Here is a 19,332-nt window from a genome sequence, read left to right as displayed (position 1 = left end):
CTGGCTGGAAGGTCTGTTCCCTCTCAGCCCCATGGCCTTTTCTTGTCACTATAGTCTCTGCGGTGATGGTCCAGGTCTTGCCCTCAGGCAGGACTGTTCCCGTATTGCTTGCACTCTCCCATGCCTCTGAGGTACGGTACCGGAGTATTTTTTCTCTCTCTCTCTCTCTCTCTCTCTCTCTCTGTATATATTTATTTATTTATTTATCTGTGTGTGTGTGTGTGTGTGTGTGTGTCTGTATATTTTTATGTGTATATATATATATATATATATATTTATAAATTTTTGTTTGCCTGGTTCTTTTTCCTGCAAATCCTTTGGAATTGCTGCTGGGGAAAAGTTAGTGTAGCACATTCCTGTGCTGGCAGCCGAATGCTCCCTCTGTGTGCCCCAGGGACCCTCATCTGTTCCTCTTGCTGACTCCATCACCCAGCTCCAGCTCAGAAGGGAGTGGGGAGCCATGGTCCCCTGTTCCCAGTTTGCCAGGGCCATCCGGCTCCTCTCCATCCCCTGACGAGGGGGTGTCCTTGCAGAAGTCCGTCACCCAGGAAGGCATCGAGAGGAAGCCCCGGGGGTCAACAGTGTAGAAGGGCTTGGCGTCGTGGGCTGCAGGGCCCCGGGATGATGGGCTGGTGTGGAGGCTGCTGGTGCTGTTGCACTTCTTCACAAGCGTCAGCCCTGAGGGTGGTGGCGAGAAGAGGGAGGTCAGTGAGAGGCTGCTGAGGGTCTCTGAGGGCTCACTGTTGTTGCCACCCCCCCTCAGGCTGCTGCCTGCCCCCTCCTCATCTGAGGGGTCCATGGAATCATGGTGGGTGCACCCAGGGCTGGTGCTCCCGCCGCTGCTGTGGCTTCGCTGGTGCCGCCGGATGTTTCGCAGGCTGAAGATCCCCTGTCCCCTGAGACTCCGCCGGTGGGAGGTGGGAGACAGGGGGGCCACCAGGGGTCTTTGGCTGGCGACTGCTGGCGTGGGGCACAGAGCCACCGGGAGGTCCAGCGTGCACTGGGGAGAGTCGCTGAGGTTGAGGCTGTCCTCCAGCGTGGTCTGCAGGCTGCCCACAGAGCTGCTGCTCCGGCTGTCCAGCGAGGTGTCACTCCCAGGGCCCTAGGGAGCAGGGGTGTGAAAACATGCGGTTCTCAGGGAAGACACAGGGGTGTGGGAGCAAGAGAATTTTTTTGAGTGCTTTGGGGTCTGTAGTATAAAAATAAACCACAATTATGGAAAAACTCAGGGGAAAAACTCCAGTTCCTCTCTCACTCACTCTTGTTGGGAATGGTTGGCTATGCAAGGTGCATCATGGCAGTTCTAACTATCTGAAACACATGCCAGGAAGTAGCAGCCATGCAGGATCTCCACGGGATTTCCCCACAGGGGGTGCTTCTGGGGGAGGAAAGGTTTCAATATTTTGAACTCTCATTTCATTCTGCTTCAGGATGAATGTCCCTCTCCCATGTGAATTACCCCACCAAAGGGAGCAGGGTTCTGGGTCTGTGAGCTCTGCAATCCCTGCCTGTGGGCTGCCCCTAAGCACTGGTGGTCCAGGAGGCAGCAGGGCTGAGGTCCTCTGTTGTCCCTGGCTCTTGGCTTCCATCTGAAGCTGCCAGACAGGCTGCAGACAAATCAGAACCATGAGCTGGCCAGAAATCAGGTGGGCTTCTGTACACAGGTCTCAGGAAGCCTTCTCTCAGAAAGTCATAAAAATCAGCAACATTTGGGGGCAAAAAAGAGGCCTCAGTATTCTTCTGACTAGCTCTAGTGATAATGATGTTATTTAGGAAAGAAAGGTGAGGTTCCCTTCCAAAATGAAAGGAAAACAGACTTAATTTCATTGTATCAGTGCTCATTCACTTAGGTTGCATTTCAGTTGTTACCAGGAAAGTTGTCTGCTCTGTGAGACTGCCACTGGGACATAGCTCTGGAAGCGATTTCCCAAACCATAGCTATTTGAAACATTCTGCATCGCATAATCCAGTGCAAAAGTTTGCCAAGTCCCTCTTTACTACTTCTGTCCCAGTGATGTGCCACTCCAGAACTCTTTCTCTTGAAGTCTATACTTATACTAGAAGTTTCAACACCACAACAACTTAGCATCCTCAACTCCAGGGCTAAATTCATGCCTGGTGAATTTATTTGTATTGTGCTAACAGTGTCTATCACATAAAACTGGACGACATATGTTGTTGGGTTTTTTTTTCAGTTTGGCTGGAATAGTGTCCCTGTACTCCTCAAACAGGAATTGTTCATGGAATATCTTACAAGAACAATAACAGGGATCTCTACTGAGCCTCCTCTGCTCTTCAGAGATACTTGATCTTTCCTCAACACTTTTATTCTTCTCTTTCTCTTTAGTGAAAAACAGATGCCTTTTCAGAAGGAGATAGTACCTTTCTGGGACACAACAGCCAAGTGGGCAGGGGAAAATAGTGAGCCTAGGGACACTGGGTATGGATGTGGCATGAAGGACAGTGAAGGAGGTAGCTGGGGAGAAGTCTGTTCCACCAAGCAGATACATGATCCAGAGTCAAGGTGCTAAGACGAGACGAGGTGGCTGTATGGCCCCCATTTCCCTGGCATTCACCTGCAGCTGCTGTGAATGACGGTGGCTCTGCAGTGCACACAGTGCAGGACACCCAGAGGCAAGCCAGCAGACGATGTGATGTTGTCTTAGGGTGGGGCTAGCTCCAGCTGTCAGACCACTTTTTGATAAAAAGCAGAAGTGCGTAAGATTTCAGGAGGTGGGAGTTCTCTGTCCCCCAGCCCTCTCCCCCCAGCACTCCTGCACTCTGCGGTCCTCTGTGCTCCTGCAACAGGTCAGACCCTCCAGCTGCCCCGACCTTGGTCACAGCTGGCCCTTCACTCTGCTGTCTTCCCTGTTCAGTCCCCTCTGTTTGAGTACAATATAACAATCAAGCATTCCTAGCAGAGAGAAGCAGGGGTCCTTACCTGATGAAGAAGTGAACAGTTCACATTTGGAGATCTCAGTGATGCCCATGAGCCTTGCAGAGAGATCTTAGGAAGGTTGCGTGGACATAAGACTTTCTCAGGGCCTGTCTGGGGGGCAGAGATGGCTGGGTGGAAAAATTCTGCTGGTACAGGTAAGAGAGGGCAAGACGTACCTGGAGAGAAGGGGCTGGGAGGGACTGACAAAGCACCAAAAGGAATGGGGAGAACAAAACAGAAAGAAAGAAGTTCAAGAATCCTCTAATTTGCTTTGGTACCTTTGTTGCTGCTACACGGAAGGTCCTGCAAATCCAATGTACAGAGGATATTTAGCAACACATGCTCCTGACGAAGAATCCTCAGAGTATGGTGTTCATACCATGGTCCCACTTTCTACACAGTGATGAAAACTGGCATCAGGCCCGGAAGAACGAACACAGCTCAGAACAACAGAGCAACAGCCCAGCTTGCCTCTGCTGTAGTTGTCCTTGGAGAGAAAGGCTGAACCATAATATGCTTTGATTCAACTATGTATCACCCTGCCAAAGAACTTTCATCCCAGCGCCTGCAAGGCAAAGGATGAAGGGAGACAAATAAACTGGTGATTTGGCAAACTTAGGGACCACAGGAGGCCAGAGAGTGTTCAGGAGTGGAACTGGGACTCTTCTACCAAAGGCAGACAGATGTACATGTTCCCTGTACCTGTACCTGAGGAGCCTGGTCTCAGGGGACAGCAGCATGTTTTACCATGAAGAATGAACACAGTTCATCCAGCCAAATACCAGCTGGCATGTCACTGCAGTCTGTGTTCCCTGTTCTCTTTTACATTCTGCTCTGACTGTGTGCAGTTGCATTACTGTCAATAAGAATCAGTTCTTTCAAGATACTTCACACTGACAAGTCTGAGGAAGGACAGAAGTCATTTCAGGACCTAGCAGTAGAAGAAAGAACTTCTCTTCATCCCACTCCTGAGGGCTGGCAGACTGAAAGCTTATTCTTGATTAGTATAATCACATGTCAGATTAGTTCCATTGCTGGCAGAGGTAGAGCAGGAGAAAGGCAGTTGAGCTGAACCAACCCACATTTTCAGCAGAACTGGAGGATGATAAGATCAGTTCTCACCTTTGGTATTTTCATGCTTCAGCCAAGACTGGACTGAGTTGAAAGGAGTTTTCTCCATTTCACACAGGTAACTCTCAGGGTCTGAAGAACCGTCAGCACTGGTAATTGGGAGCAGGCATTCCCCCAAATCTCCTACTCCAGTGGAGTCAAGGCTGTCCTGGCAATTCTGTGGGAAAAAATAAGTGAAAACAAAGCCTTGTGAAATTTAACAGAAAATGACAGAGCAGACTTGTCCAAGCCTTGAGAAGGGCTGATTCTGTAGGTACCTTCAAATTAACTAAATAGTTACTAAGAAAGATTGTCTTTCTAGCACAAATCCACCTAAATTTAGGCTCATCCAGAGGAAGTCATTGACAGTGATGATGAGAACTTTCAAAACCATACATCCTTTTGTTCTCCTCAAATCCTTCTCCACAACATGTTTCTAAGAAGGAGCTCTTGAAAAGTGACCAGCATTCATATTCCTCAGCAGGGACACTCAGATGAATACAGAGCACTTCAGACTAGCATGGACAGAAATACAGTGTATGATACAACCTGCCTATGACTATCAGGGGCTAACCTTAGTTTCCTTAGGACTCAGCTGAGAAGTGCTGCGATTGTCTGAATCATCTCCTAGAAGGATGGAAGAGGACTTGTCTGAGTTGAGGGATAATGCTTCCATTTCAGCCAGCTGAACCTGCAAGAAGGGAAAGGAACAGTCATGGGACATGCCTGGAGTCCACGTTTCAAGAAGTCACTGTTTGTGGTGGGTAAGTAACAGCCTGTAGACCTGAGATCAACTTTAAGTTATATTCCTTGGATACACCAGGTACTGCTTAACCCAGACCTGGCTTGGGCAGGAGAATCCACTTTTAAGGAAGCTTGAACATACAGTCTGCGAGCAGCCTGTGGCCAGTCCATGTTCTCCTAGTGCCAGAACTGGAGAAAGGAGTCCCAAATCCGTCCCAGCGATAAGGATGGCACAAGGCCCTGTAAGTAAAGTCAGGTGAGGAGAGGGGTCCTTAGTCTGGTAATAAAGCAGTCTGCTCTGCTGAGGGACGAGGAGTGGACCCCTCTTTCTGAAGGCGCCACAGACAGCCCTGCTTAAATGTGAAGGTGCTTTCATTCCAGGGATAATCATGCCTCCTTCAGTTCATGCCAATATCATGCTTTTCATATTCTCTTACCTTCATCACTGAAACCCATTTCCCTCCAGCTTCCCTGTGTTTTCCCTCTCCCCTCACCTCTAATCTACACGAGGCCTCAGCTAACATTATCCCTCTTCCCGTTCTCCCATTGCTAAACTCATCCCTCCAGCCCCTACCAGATTTGTGCTCTCTCGCTTTCTGAAATCAAGTCTGGCCATTGTGGTATTGTCATCCTTGAGGGTCAGCTCTGCTTCAGTCCTACGCCTAAGCTTGCTTCATCCCTTACCCTGTTTCATACCACACATGCCCCACTCCCATCCTCTCTCCTCAGAGCTTTCAATTCCCCCTCCACCTTACCTCACCTCCTCCCACAATGCCTGAAAAGCATCTCTTTTTTTCTAGCAGCCGAAGCAGCTGCTCTGTCCCTCCTGTGCTCAGTTCTCCATTGCTGGTCTCTAAAGTCCCGCTGGTTCCCACCACCAGCACCTGACCCTTGATAGCTATATTTTGGTTTGTCTCAGTGAGGATTGCTTGTTTCCTGGGCAGTTTTCTGTGTTTCTAAGAGGCAGGTACAGTTTTCATGTTATAACAGCAGGTGGAACAGAGAGATGACTCCTTCGAGCTGGGAGTTTGGTGGCCTGTGCCAATGTCAGAGACTGGAAGAAGTCTCCATCTGAGGGATAATGCACTTGGAATAAACAGAAGGGAAAACCTGAGCTGTATTTAAATAAAGGATGCAGATGGCATCCATCTTTGGGATATTATTCTGACATACAAACATGGTGCCATTCAACTGCGAAGAGAGCCCAAGGACAACAACTGCTGCTCAAAGCACGGACGCACCAGAGAACCCACAATGATGTTATGTTCAAGCACACTACACAGCCACCAGTCAGCAACAACCTGTGTATAGAAACACAGTCTTCATCCAGTCCTGTTCAATGTGTGTACTCATCCATTACTCGCATAAGTGCTTGTCTCACCAGAACAGCCTTACAGCTGTGCTTGTAGAGATGCAAGCATGAACTGTGATAACATCTGAGACTACCTTCTCCATCCATAAAAAAGGGTTTCAACAAAAGTCAGAATAGTCTGTTCTTCACTGAACTGCTTGCTCACAAATTCTGGCCACCTTGGGATCTACACAAAAAAACATAATCAACAAAGTCATGAATAGATAAACTGCATGTGTGAAAACATCATTGCTCACTGCTGCTCATTGACAAACTTCTGCCACTGGCTAAATATGCCATTAGCCACCAATACACAAATGTGTAACTGTCAACCAGCCCAAGACTGAAAGGATAGGGGTGACATGAGATGAGGTTAGCAGTAAGAGAAAAAAAAGCATGTTCTTCGGTTTTGCTCTGGTAACTTGCATTACTGCAGAATATTTTAAAATCTTTTGACTAAAGATGAGGGGGAAAAAAGAAAAAGAATGGCAGTGTGTGTGTGAGGGGTGTTCAGTAGAAGCACAATCTTCAAAAATTGCCAGGGACATCAACCTCAGATGCTGAACCACACATACTCCTTAGAAAAAAACTAGTTGCAGACACAATATATCTTTAAAAACAGAGCCATGATTACAAAAATCCTTAATTATATGAATAATTGTTTTGAAAATAAGATGCCAGGAGTTTAATTGGGAAAGATGCTGAGTACTTCTACTCAATGCAACAGAAAGCTTAGCACATATTAATAACTTTGAGCACATGTTTAAGGGTTGTATCCATCCACAGTGCTCAGCATCTGGATGGATTAAATTACAAATGAGATGGGAGCAAATGTTTTTGGCTAGTATGTGATTGTTGCCACAAGGGCAGTATTAATGGTAATTTGGTGTGCTGCAAGCATACTATTTTGTTCAAAAACACATGTATTGAATATGATGGGATAAAAACTGCTCTGTGTATATAAATTGCCATTGATGGCTTCTGACATAGCTTAGTACAATTCTGTCTGTATGTACAATTCTGTTTGTACAATGTACGTTCTGATACTCTGGTAATGTAGCTACATCTAAGTACACTCCAGCATACAAGCCTTGCTGTGACACAATATAGTGGCTTGCCATTGGAATTTCCATGCTGTTTTTTACATTATGAAATACAAAGAGAAGGTCATGATCAATTATGAGTTAAAATTTTGAGCTGTAGTTTTGATTTATATGATCAGAAATAAACTATTGACATTTTACTATTAAATTTATTCCTGCAGATATAGATAATTTCTTTTCAATTCCAGATTTTACATGTACTAAAATAGCAAATTTGAAAAATAATTTATGGATCTATAACAGCTTTTAGAAATGCTGATCTAAGAATAATTCTTTGGTTGTGATTATTCTGTCAAACTACTCTTTGCTGTGGCTGTGCTGTAATTGCAGATTTTGCTGTCTATGTTCCTGGCTGAGAAGGTGAGAAAATCTGTTGTTGTTGTCTTCATTCATAGGCAGGATACTAAAGACTATCTCTAAGATTGTCAGATGCAACTAACTAGCATCAAATGCCTCTTAATTTTTGGATAATCATTCTGGAATGTCTTAGAAGGCCTGATTTTCTGCGAAGGCTGAGCATCAACTGCTGAATATAAGGACTGAAGTAAAGCACTAGAAAGAGCAGTGACTTGAACCACTCGTTATTTGGCTGTATTACTGCAGCATCCATGGGTGAAGTGTTGCAGTACTGAAACCACAGCAATGTTTGCATTTTGATACTTTCAAAGGGAAGCTACTGGGCCAAGTAGATAGCTGAAAGGCTGAGAAGATTTAGAGCATCAGAACTAGGGGTCCAGAGTCAAAAAAAGTATCGTTATCTTTAAATAAGGATAATCTGACCATGAAAGGTCCTTTGCCAAGTCTCATGGTTTCTTTATAAGCAATAACAACATAGCATGCAAGTTACGCAAAGGAGATGGTGAAGATATTGCCTCCGATGTACTGATGCACTGACTTAAGCTATTGACACAAGTCTGACCTTGGTAAAAACACTTAAATACAACATCATGATTTCAGAAGCAAAAACAATTCTGTTTCTGACCTAATTTCTTTCAGGCTACTTTGCTCCTGAAGTTTCACAACACAAAGAGACTAATTGTCTAGAGAGTGGTTTTTCAAAGCATCTACGAGCTTTAGGAGCACAAGTCTAAGTCATTTGGTAACCTATTCTTAGCAACAAGTCATTTGTCAGCTAACAGGTTCTACATCAGAAAAGAGACTCTAAAACTTTCTCAGTGGGCCCATTTTTATTTAGTTTTTGCTCAAACTAATTCACTGGTTTTCATCACAAACCAATCCTTGCTCACAGACGGTGACTCTATTCAACAAGGCATTTAAGCATGTGCTTAACTCACCAACCTCAACGGGAAATTAAGAAGCACATGCTTAAAATGAAGAAAAACCACATGCTTAAATCTTCCATTGAATTGGACCTGAGTGCTGTCATTTGGGTGAGATCCCTCCAGTCCTTCCTACAACATGAGCTTGAACCTCTGCTTTTCATGCAGAGCTGAACACAAGAGCTGCCAGGATACCCTCACAGTCAATCCTCTACATCTCATTCAATTGCTCCTGACCAGTGTCCTGGCACATCTCACCTTTCCACCATCACAAATATCCCCCTAGGCTAAGGAGAAAAGGCCCATACTAGGCAGTATCAGCAGCACATGATAGATGACAAACACAGGTCAAGCCCTCTCTCTACACTATCTACAGCCAGGAGCACACACTGGATGACCTGCAGGCATGTGGATGTGAGTGTGCAGGTTTGAGGGGGAAACTCCCCTCACGCATCCTCGTACGCAGGTTACCTCTTGCTTGTCATGGTTACACTTCTCGCACATGGCCGGCGAGGAGTAATGATGGAAGACGGAGCCCGATAGGTTATCGATGATCATTAACTCCCCGTCGAAGGAGTCCTTAATAATTAAAGAGACACTGTCCAGCCATAAGTTCTCCTAGGGGACAAGAAAGGGGGGAGGATGGGAGAAATTATTTTAAGAATGCTGAGTTTTTTGCTTCGATGTTTCATGTGAATTTGGAGCTGGGTTCTCTACCCTGACTCATCTGGAGCAGCACTTTGTTCTGCAGGTACCTGCACAGGGTCTTTGGGGGAACATTTGCTCCTTAGGGCATGTAAAGGTGCCAGAGTCCAACGCAAAAGGAAAGAAGGAGGGACAGTCTTCACTCACTGTCAGTGCATCATGGCACTGCTCATGCCTCCTTTCCAGCTTTGCTGATGTGTTTCACTCTTGATCTGCCGTTTCCCTGCTTTCTTCTCCTGAGCTCCCCTCTCAAATATGCTCCTAACACACCTTGAGCTGATTTGCTCCATCCCTCTTCTAGCCCTCAGGTTCCTATAATATGATGTCAATGAACTTCCAGGCAGTACTACAGGACCCCCGCTATCATATCTCTGCCCCCACACCAGGCTACCAACTCATCAGCCTACAGCTGAAAACAAATCTCTCACCCTGAGGCAGAAGAGTCTGTCTCCTGCTGCTAAGCCCTCGGCATCTGGGCTGCCTGGCTTCTCCCAACAGCCACCTGCTGCAGTCTGGTTGGTAAGCACAAAGGTATACCCACCTGTGCTGGAGAGTAACATCTCATGCATAGACGTCCTTCAGGATCTGTTCTCCCACCGCCTCCTCCTGTTCCTGCTCCTGCTGCTCCTCCTTGTCCTGACTTTGGGGAGCCTGACTTGCGGGAGCACAGCCCATGTGCAATTTCCAGCTCAATCTCAGCATCCATCTCTGCGTCCTCCTGGGCCTCCTTGTTGCTGTCATCCAGGTGTTTCATGAGCACAGCTACCACCACATTGATGAGGACAAACTGGGCTGTGAGCACAAAGCTGACAAAGTACAGTGGGGAGATGAACTGCAGGTTGCTGAGGCAGCTCCGGTCATCGTGGCTGCAGTCACGCAAGGTATCCTTCAGGGGAAGTAGAGTTTGAGAGGGAAAGATGGAAGGAAGGAAGGAGGGACTAAAGTAAGAATATAAGCTTGGCTGCTCTTTCCGTCAAAAAACACTGATGCCAATGGAAGGAATAGAGCCAACATTTCTATAACTCCACACCCTCTGGGATCACGAGATCTTCAAAGAATCGAGGACACTATCTGACCATAAGATATGAGCCATGCTCTGTGCTTCAGAGCAAATACCCCCAAAGGTGTACAGAGCAAACTCCTTCCAGACCACCACATGCTGCTGTAGCCCTGCACCTGTGAGCAAGAACTTATGCAGCTTGGCACTGCCTTCTCCCATTCAGACTAAAAAGCACCATGTGTTCAAAGAAGTTTCCTCCCTTTTCTCCATCTCCTTTGAAGGAAGGAAATATTTATTTTGGATTCCCCTGGTCACTCTACAGATGGGTGCCATGTCCAGTGCTCATATATTCAACTTTGATAATAGGCCTTATGACAATGGATATTCTCTCTTAGTCTAAATGCTGTCTTCTTGTTCCTCCCAAGGACAGTTTGCACTTGTCTGAGTCACATGGCTGTAGGACTAGATGAGCCCAGAGTCTGAGTTAGTGTGGTGGGGAGGGAGATTCTGACCCAAGCTGGGACCTGATCTAGCAACTCAGCTCATTTTCCTTCCCTTTCCAACCCAAGCAGAGCTTATACACGTCAGAATTTCTCCTTCCCCAGAACAGGGATATCAATGCCCCTAAGACCCTGTTACCTTCATGATCCCATTCCAGTTGTCACCTGTGGACACCTGGAAGAGCGTGAGGAAGGCCATCCCGAAGTTCTCAAAGGTGGCGTGGCGGCTCATGCCCTCACAGGGGTTCTCATCATTGCATACTGAAAGGAAGGGGAGCACAGCTATCAACGGAGGATACCCTGTCAGCTCTGAGATCAACAAAATGAACTGAGGAGGGGGCCTTCAGGCCTCTCACAACTTTAAGACCTCAATTAATGGCCCCAGTACACTGTTCAATAGCTGGATGTTGCCCAGCAATAGAGGGCTATCAGGCAATGAAACTCAGTTGCTCGGGGGTATCCTCCTAACATGTCATTGTGCTGCCTTTTTTCTTGATTGCTATTCCACGGCAAGAGATATGAATAAGCTTTCCCTGAGTTTTTCCTGTAATCTTGAAGGCAGTCAAAGTTGATTTAAAAAAAAAAGAAAAAAAAAAGTTTAAGAATGAAAGAGAAACCAGACACTGCTTTTATTCTGAGACTGGCTGTTAGGACAATGAAAATTTAGAGGGAAAATCCTCTTATATCAAATATACATAGGGGAGAATAAAGGACACCACATGACTCAGTTCCTTTATTAAACCAGTACTGAGCTTGCTGTGTGATGAGAAGTCTCTGATTCCCAGAAGATCTGTAGCTCACACTGGAGCACAGTCTGCTTGAAACTTACCCAGTTTTCCAAAAAGCTCCACTCCTAGAGCAGCGTAGATGAAAAAGAGGAGCATGAAAAGCAGTCCGAGGTTCCCCACCTGAAAGCAAATCACATGGTCAGCCTACTCCCAAAACTACCTCATCCAAAAAGGAGAGTGTACATCACACCCAAGCCAGCTTCTGTCTTTCAGAACCAGAACAGAACAACAGCTAATTCCCAGTGTACAAATGCAACCAAACAATGCTCAGCACACGGGAAATCAACAGTCCATGCTACTATCCGTGGCACCATCCATGTTACAACAGCCATGCTCAGGCTTGAAGGATGCTCTGCTCCCAGCTACCTCCACTTCAGTACACACTCTGTTCAGGGCTGACCAAAGTATGCACCCACGTCTTTGCAATTTCTGGGTCAGATGAAGACAGACATGCACAGACAGGGCACAGAGAGGTGAAGCTGGCTGTGTGAAGGATGATCTATGGATTACAGAATACAGGCAATGTGCTGCAGTGCCACATGTGCTGCAATGTGCTTCAGTGCTAGCCCCACCAAGCTACCTAACTCCCTCAAAGTTATGTCTGTGTGAAGAGCAAAACAGCAATGCTCTGAAGGAGAGTCACAGATACACCAGCTCCTACCATGAAATCAGCAGAGGAGGGTGGGAGGCAAAGCACCAACCACATCTGGAGGAGTGAGAAGGACTTGTGGAAGGAGTAGGCAGGAAGAGTGGATAAAGAGACTCTTTTGAGATGTGTGGAAAGGAAGGAGAGAGAAGGAGACTATGAGGAAACCAAGAGGGAAAGCAGACCTATGCTTCTCTTTGATCCCAAGAATAAAAGAGCAAAACCTGGTTCCTGGGTCTCCAGGCATTTGCTGTTTAGAAAGCTCATGATGGGAGAGAGCACTGCTGCTGCATGGTGCACAAAGACAGCAGTGCTACTGCTGCAATTGCAAAAGCAATAAGGCTTTTGACACTGTGTCCCATAACATCCCCATAGGCAAGCTCAGGAAGTGTGAGATAGATGAGCAGACAGTGAGGTGGATTGAAAACTGGCTGAATGGCAGAGCTCAGAGGGTTGTGATCAGTGGTGCAAAGTCTAGTTGGAGGCCTGTAGCTAGCGGTGTCCCCCAGGGGCCAGTAGTGGGTCCAGTCTTGTTCAACTTCTTCATCAATGACCTGGATGAAGGGACAGAGTGCACCCTCAGCAAGTTTGCTCATGATACTAAACTGGGAGGAGTGGCTGATACACCAGAGGGCTGTGCTGCCATTCAGAGGGACCGTGACAGGCTGGAGAGTTGGGCAGAGAGGAACCTCATGAAGTTCAACAAAGGGAAGTGCAGGGTCCTTCACATAGGAAGGAATAACCCCATGCACCAATACAAGCTGGGGGCTGACCTGCTGGAAAGCAGCTCTGCTGAGAAGGACCTGGGAGTCCTGGTGGACTGCAGGCTGACCATGAGCCAGTAATGTGCCCTTGTGGCCAGCAAGGCCAGCGGTATCCTGGGCTGCATTAGGAAGAGCACTGCCAGCAGGTCAAGGGAAGTAATCCTCCCCCTCTACTTAGCCCTGCTGAGGCCACATCTGGAGTACTGTGTCCAGTTCTGGGCTCCCCAATACAAGGGAGACATGGAGCTACTGGAGCAAGTCCAGCGGAGGTCTACTAAGATGATTAAGGGACTGGAGCATCTCTCTTATGAGGAAAGGCTGCGAGAGCTGGGCCTGTTCAGCCTGGAGAAGACTGAGGGGGGATCTTATCAATGTGTACAAGTATCTGAAGAGAGGGTGTAGAGAGGATGGGGCCAGACTCTTTTCAGTGGTGCCCAGCAATAGAAGGAGAGGCAACGCCATCTGAACATGAGGAAAAACTTCTTTCCTGTGAGGGTGACAGAGCACTGGAACAGGTTGCCCAGAGAGGTTGTGGAGTCTCCTTCTCTGGAGATATTCAAAAGCCGCCTGGACACGATCCCAGGCAATGTGCTCTAGGTGACCCTGCTTGAGCAGAGGGGTTGGACTAGATGATCTCCAGAGGTCCCTTCCAACCTCAATCATTCTGTGATTCTGTGATTCAATAGGGGCACTGCCCCCAGGTCCTCACTTCTCTGTACCACTGCTTGTCTCTGATTCTTCTGCCTCCCAGTGTGAGGGGCAGCAGGATTTTATCTGAAGTGCAGGAGCAGGGGTTGAAAAAGGCAGACTGAGCAGAAACAGAAAATGCCAATAATGGTTAACAAACTGGTGGGGCAAGGGAAGGCAGGGTCAAATTAAGGACTTAAATGGTATCTGGGTATATTTGAAAAAATGAACAGTGTCTGATCTGAACGTCCATCAGTGTGTGTGGTCATTGGGCCTATGTTATGATCATCTACTTTAGGAGTCTAACACAGTTGTTGCAACTACTGTGGCATCCAAATTCAGGAGAGAAATGAATGATTCAGCCCACCCACTCCTCTGGGCTGCCAGGTTCTGGCTCCCTGCATATTCAGTGGAAGAAATTATTTGTGATGACTAAATTGGACACCCCTAGTAAATGCTCTGAACACATCCCTCTGGATCTCTAGCTACAGCACATTTAAAAAAAAAAAAAAAAGCATGATAAAATTGAGCTAAGGGCTAAATTTCCAAGAGGCTCTTAAAAATTAAAGCTTTATTCGCTTCTAAGAATTCTTGCAGTATAACAAAGACAGGAGGGGAATTGAAACAGGACAACTGGAGAAGCCTTATAAGCCATTAGCAAGCCAAAATCCCTGATGTGACTCTGTGTTCCAGGAACACAAAGAAAAAGGTTGAGAGGAGGAAAAAGCGCAAGGGAAGGACAGCTTATTTTAAACTGCTTCTTTTGCCAAAGCCAATAAATCTTGGAGAATAATGTTACAGATAATTCAATTGTTCCCTGAAGAGTCAGTGTGTAAAATATGGAGACTAAATTCAATCTTTTAACAGTGAAACTGGGGGATTTTAGCACTGCTTTAAGTGCAGATTTTGACACAACTTTAACTATGGAGTGATTTTTGATCCCTCTGTTATATAACTTCATTAAATGAAGCCAACCTATTATAGAAGCCAGCAAAAGCCAGTCAATAGGAAGCGGATTGTTCATAGGCTTTGATGCTGGGACTATTAAGCTCTATTTGCTATTAGTTGCCAGGGAATACCTAGAAGCCAGATATTTAGACATCTGCTTGTGCAGGTTTTGTGGCAGATATTAATGACCTCCAAAAGACAGATCATCTCAGTTAGCAAAGGAGCTGTAGAAGGTAAATGTGTGTGAGAAAAGCTGGAATTTATTAAGTAGGAAGAATATACTTGTGGTTTGCGGCTAACACCAGAAAGTAGGGCTCAGAGGCTTGGACTGAAGTTTCAGCTCTGCTCTTTGTGTCCTGAGCAAAATACTTCATTGTTTGATGACTCCGTTTCTCAATCTGCATGACAGAGATATGAACATTTTCCCCCCCTTCTATTTATTCTCTACATATCATCAGTAGAAGTTGTGTTCACCTTATAAGTGCAAATATACTGCAGAGTCCTCTTATTGAGGACCTCTGGATACTATTTCAGTCAGCTCTCAATACCTGTGTGCATTTATCTGATTTGCAGAATAAACATGCCACAGACACATAGACACTGGATCTGGAGATGTGCTCCATTCCAGATCCTTTCCTGAGCAAATGAGTTGTTGTGGCTCTTGGAATGAAAAAGAGCAAGGTGCAAAGAGGCTGCACAGAGCCAGCCTGGGGGAAGCAGAGCCAGAACTAATAAACATTACCAGCCCAAAGTCGCCTGCTATAAAGACACTCTTAATCTCCTGTTTTTCCATTGTCCAGGATACATCAGTTACCCTGGATGACAAAGGATATTACGATATATGCAATATATACATGATTATATTATTATATGTAAATACAAATTGTTATTTTATAATAAAGTACGGGAAATTGGAAAGAGCTCAGAATTCAGGAAAGATCCCAGTCTTTTCCCCCTCACTTTTGCCCCACATGATTCCTCTAATTCAGACTGACATCGTTTATTGTCACTGACATCAGAAGTAAATTCCTTATGTAACTACTCATGCTGTTTTCAGATTGATTTTCAGCCCTGCATCACTCACAAACACTGGCACATTAGCTGATAAATCAACTGACAAATACCATTGCATTTTGATATTATGCAAGATAGCTGCCTGCTCCGGGCCTGCAGGGGAATGATCTGATGTATGATCAATAGAGTGACTTGGTGCCATTACTCCTTTCTTAACAATTCTCCCTTGAGGACCCAAAACAAAGGAGAACAGTCTCCCTGGCTGTTCACCCATCATGGAGGATCCTCTCACTGGGCTAGATGCCCGTGTAAAGCACCATGTCAGCATCTCATTCAGGAACAGCTGCCTCTCACAGCTCATGAAATCCTTCTGTCTAGCTGTCTTTCGGTAGACACTTAACTGCCGGCTGCATGAGCCACAACAGAGAGCGTCACTGTTTATCATACATGAGAGGCTCAGAAAAGTATAAGGATCCAGGAGGAGAAAGGAAGAAAAAGTAGGAAGGGGGAAGCACTGACTACGAACAGGAGAGCACTGTGAATGAGAGAGAGCAGGAAAAAGGAGGCACCTGTGGGGAAGGGTGAGCATGGCAGACAACGACCTGCTTTCCTCCCAAAATGGCTGCCAGTCACTCTCCCCTTCTTACAGAGAGTAGAGAGAGTAGCTGGCAGCTAGCAGCAAGCAGTAGATGCTACCTAGACATCATGGGAAGAAACCTGCCCTTATCCAGGAACCAAGCATTATTTCATTCACCCACCGCAGAATAAAGATTTGAGGTAAGCTGCACCCCTGGTATTGATGCAATAACCTGGACATTACCTTCAGGCAGCTGCCTGCACCGCTCAGTAGACACCATCTCTGAGACTGTATGTGCACCAAGACAATTGACCCTTTGGAAAAACAGGTGCAGAAAAGGAGAGCTTTTGGGGAGGCTAGCCCTTCTTACCTGTGGCAGAGCTTGAACAACTGTATCCAACAGTGCTCGCATTCCTGTGGCCATCTTCAGTAGCTTCAGGACTGCCACAACAAGCACAAGAGGAGTGTCACTCAGACTCAGCTCAGAAGGTTCATCCTTTAGGTGACTAGCACATGAGACAGATGACTGGCTCCCTTTGCCCCAGAACAACTGGATTGTCCCCCTCATCCCCTCTCTCCACTTGCTCACTATTTTTGACTGCACAACCCCAGTGATTCCTTCCCCTCTAGTCTCTCCACCTTCTTACTAAATACTCTGTTTCTTCCACTCATGCCTACTGTGTTTCTTCCACTCTGCTGAGACACACACTGACCAAGCAACACCTTTCAGCAATGTATATCACGCTTCTCCCTCTGCTCCAATTCTTCATGCTTTTCATCACCTTCTCTTCCTCCTGCCACTGTCCATGCATGCAGTTTAGCATGTCTTTGCCATCATCAGGAAGATTTGGTCCTCTCCCTAGGCAAGCTTCAACCTGGACCTGGTGGCCCCTTCTCCAAACACCATGGCAATCCTTGCCCATAAAAGAATAACAGGAAAAATTCAGCTCTCACAAGATCTCCTCACTCTCCTAGTCCTTCATATTCTGTGAAAACCACTGGATCTCAATGACCAGCTTAAGGAAGTCAGAAAGCCATAGTCTTTAGGCTGTCCCCCTTCACATCCTTCTGCTCCCCCCACAACTAGGGACAGGAACCCACAACTCTATAGTCAGTGCTCAAGGCAGAGTCCCAGCCCAAGTCTGCCTACACCACTGCCTCCAGCCAGCATCTGTCTCACCCCGGGCAATGCGCAGCACCCTCATGATCCGAATGATAGTGGGGTTAATGGGTAGAGCAGCATTGATTTCAATCTCTTCCAATGTGATTCCCATGACAGACAGCAGCACAATGGCCAGATCTAGCTGGTTCCACCTTAAGAAGAAAAATTAAAGAGAATAAGGGAAGACAGAATTTTTCCACTTCCCTGAAAGAGAAAGCAAATTGTTTCCACTTTAACTTAAATATTCCTTTATGTATGAATCCAAGGCCCCACTCTGAGTCAGCCTATATGGGCTTTTGTAAACAAACACAGACACACTTTGCACACACCCTGAGCAGCCAGAGGCAAGCCAGACTGATTTGAAAGCATGGATTTATGTTACTATGGTGCTATGCTTTGACTAATGGGCTCAGCTTTTTATGGCCTTACTACCTCAAATCAGCATAGTTATATACGTTCAGTTTCAGCATGCTTTCAGTTTGGCTCAAGGGCAAAAAACCCCCCCACGCTGTCTCTAACCCCACCTCCTTGCTGTCTAGCCTAGCCAGCAGATGCCAACAAAGAGGCAGTTTTTGCACAACTCTCATTATTACCTAAGCATTGCGACTCATGTGGGCTGTAGCTAGGTCTATGCTGTACAGAACAGGGAGGCAGTCAGGGCACCCTCTGCTACAGCCTCACATTCCAGATAGGGATCCATCCTCAAAACCTCCACCCCAAATCCAGCTGTCCCACAGCCACAATTCACACAACCCCTCTGCTCACCTGTCTTTGAAGAATCGCCGCAGCCCAAATGCCACCAACTTGAGCACTGCCTCCAATACAAAGACTGTGGTGAACAGGTAGTTGCAGTACTTGAGAGCTGTCTCCAAGGACTGCCAGCAGAAAGAGAGGGTGAAAGAAGTGAAGGGAGAGCAGCACCACGTATGTAATCTGTGGGGGCTCTCCTGAGCACCAGAAATTCATTAGTGGACAGGGAAGCTGCCCCAAGCTACCTACATCAATGTGGAGGCTATCTACTACGGGCAACCATCAGCTGGACCCTCTGCCCCATGTTGCTGTTTATTGCTCCTTTCTCCTGTACTGCTCAGCATAAAGGGGAGGAGGAAGCTATTGTGAGGAGAATCCACCAAGTACCATTAGCGTTCTCCACTGCCCATAGCCTATGTCACCTGGATGATGCCCTATTAATGGCACTGGCATAGCTATGGAGTGAGGCAGAGATGCCATCTCTGATGGAAGGAAATCCATCTCTGCCTTGAGCTGGGGCTGGTGTGTGTCCTATCTCTCAGCTGTGGACTTCTGGTTCCTGCACATGTGGCCCCTTCTCCATCACCAAGGACCAGTGGGCAGCATTTAGTGGCACTTCTACTGGAGAGGTTCAAAGCTCTTTGCCAGGGTTCGTTAGTGGAACCTGACAGCACACTGGCATGGCTAGACCTGCTTTACAGAGGAAGGAACTGAGGAGTAAGGAAGAGCAGCGCTTGCTCAGGAACAAAGGCCTGGCGCGAGGTTGAGAACAGATAATGGCCAAGAGTTTCTGCGAAGCAAAACTATAGACACCATCAAGGAGAAGATAAAAGGCGGGCAGATGAGCAAGATGGGCAGCAAACATAGAGGAACTTGGCAGTGGATTTGAATGATGACAGAGATTCAGTTCCTCATCAAAACCTAAGCTACCTTGAACAGCACTTGCTCAGGCACCACAGCTGTCACCTAAATCAAGGGTCTCCTGAAAAGAGAACTGACATGCCACTAAACAGATATCCATTTGTCTACATAAAGAGGCAGAAATCCCTTTCTACATACGCAGCACATGTTCTTTCCATCAGAGGCATCCAGAGGTATGCCAGGAACTGAGAGATACCTGGTCTTCCCCAGCCTAAATATAAAACTTCAGCATTCAAGGCTCTTTACTGGGAATAACTCCCTGCAGCTGAGAGAGGCTCTGTTCAGTGCTTGCTCCTGCAGCTTCTTGTGGAAGAAATGTGGTTGGGTAGAGATCCCATTTCATG

The 19,332-nt window shown here is 46.5% G+C and overlaps 1 protein-coding gene across 1 annotated transcript in view; it reads right to left on the bottom strand.

Moving 5' to 3' along the window:
- Positions 1-400: 400 nt before the first annotated feature.
- CACNA1I (calcium voltage-gated channel subunit alpha1 I) overlaps positions 401-19,332 on the bottom strand; it is a 167,306-nt gene continuing 148,374 nt past the window's right edge. The window contains exons 26-36 of the mRNA XM_013947212.2: positions 18,083-18,192; positions 17,336-17,469; positions 16,526-16,596; positions 11,561-11,639; positions 10,871-10,992; positions 9,773-10,117; positions 8,998-9,144; positions 4,623-4,739; positions 4,061-4,226; positions 2,942-3,138; positions 401-1,102 (exon numbers count right to left, since the gene is read on the bottom strand). Coding sequence (XP_013802666.1) covers positions 401-1,102; positions 2,942-3,138; positions 4,061-4,226; positions 4,623-4,739; positions 8,998-9,144; positions 9,773-10,117; positions 10,871-10,992; positions 11,561-11,639; positions 16,526-16,596; positions 17,336-17,469; positions 18,083-18,192 — 2,190 coding nt within the window. The remainder of the gene's footprint in view (positions 1,103-2,941; positions 3,139-4,060; positions 4,227-4,622; positions 4,740-8,997; positions 9,145-9,772; positions 10,118-10,870; positions 10,993-11,560; positions 11,640-16,525; positions 16,597-17,335; positions 17,470-18,082; positions 18,193-19,332) is intronic.

The sequence above is a fragment of the Apteryx mantelli genome, chromosome 1 (assembly GCF_036417845.1).
Source record: "Apteryx mantelli isolate bAptMan1 chromosome 1, bAptMan1.hap1, whole genome shotgun sequence".
NCBI classification, from domain to species: Eukaryota; Metazoa; Chordata; class Aves; order Apterygiformes; family Apterygidae; genus Apteryx; species Apteryx mantelli.
This window is presented reverse-complemented; position numbering and strand designations above follow the sequence as displayed.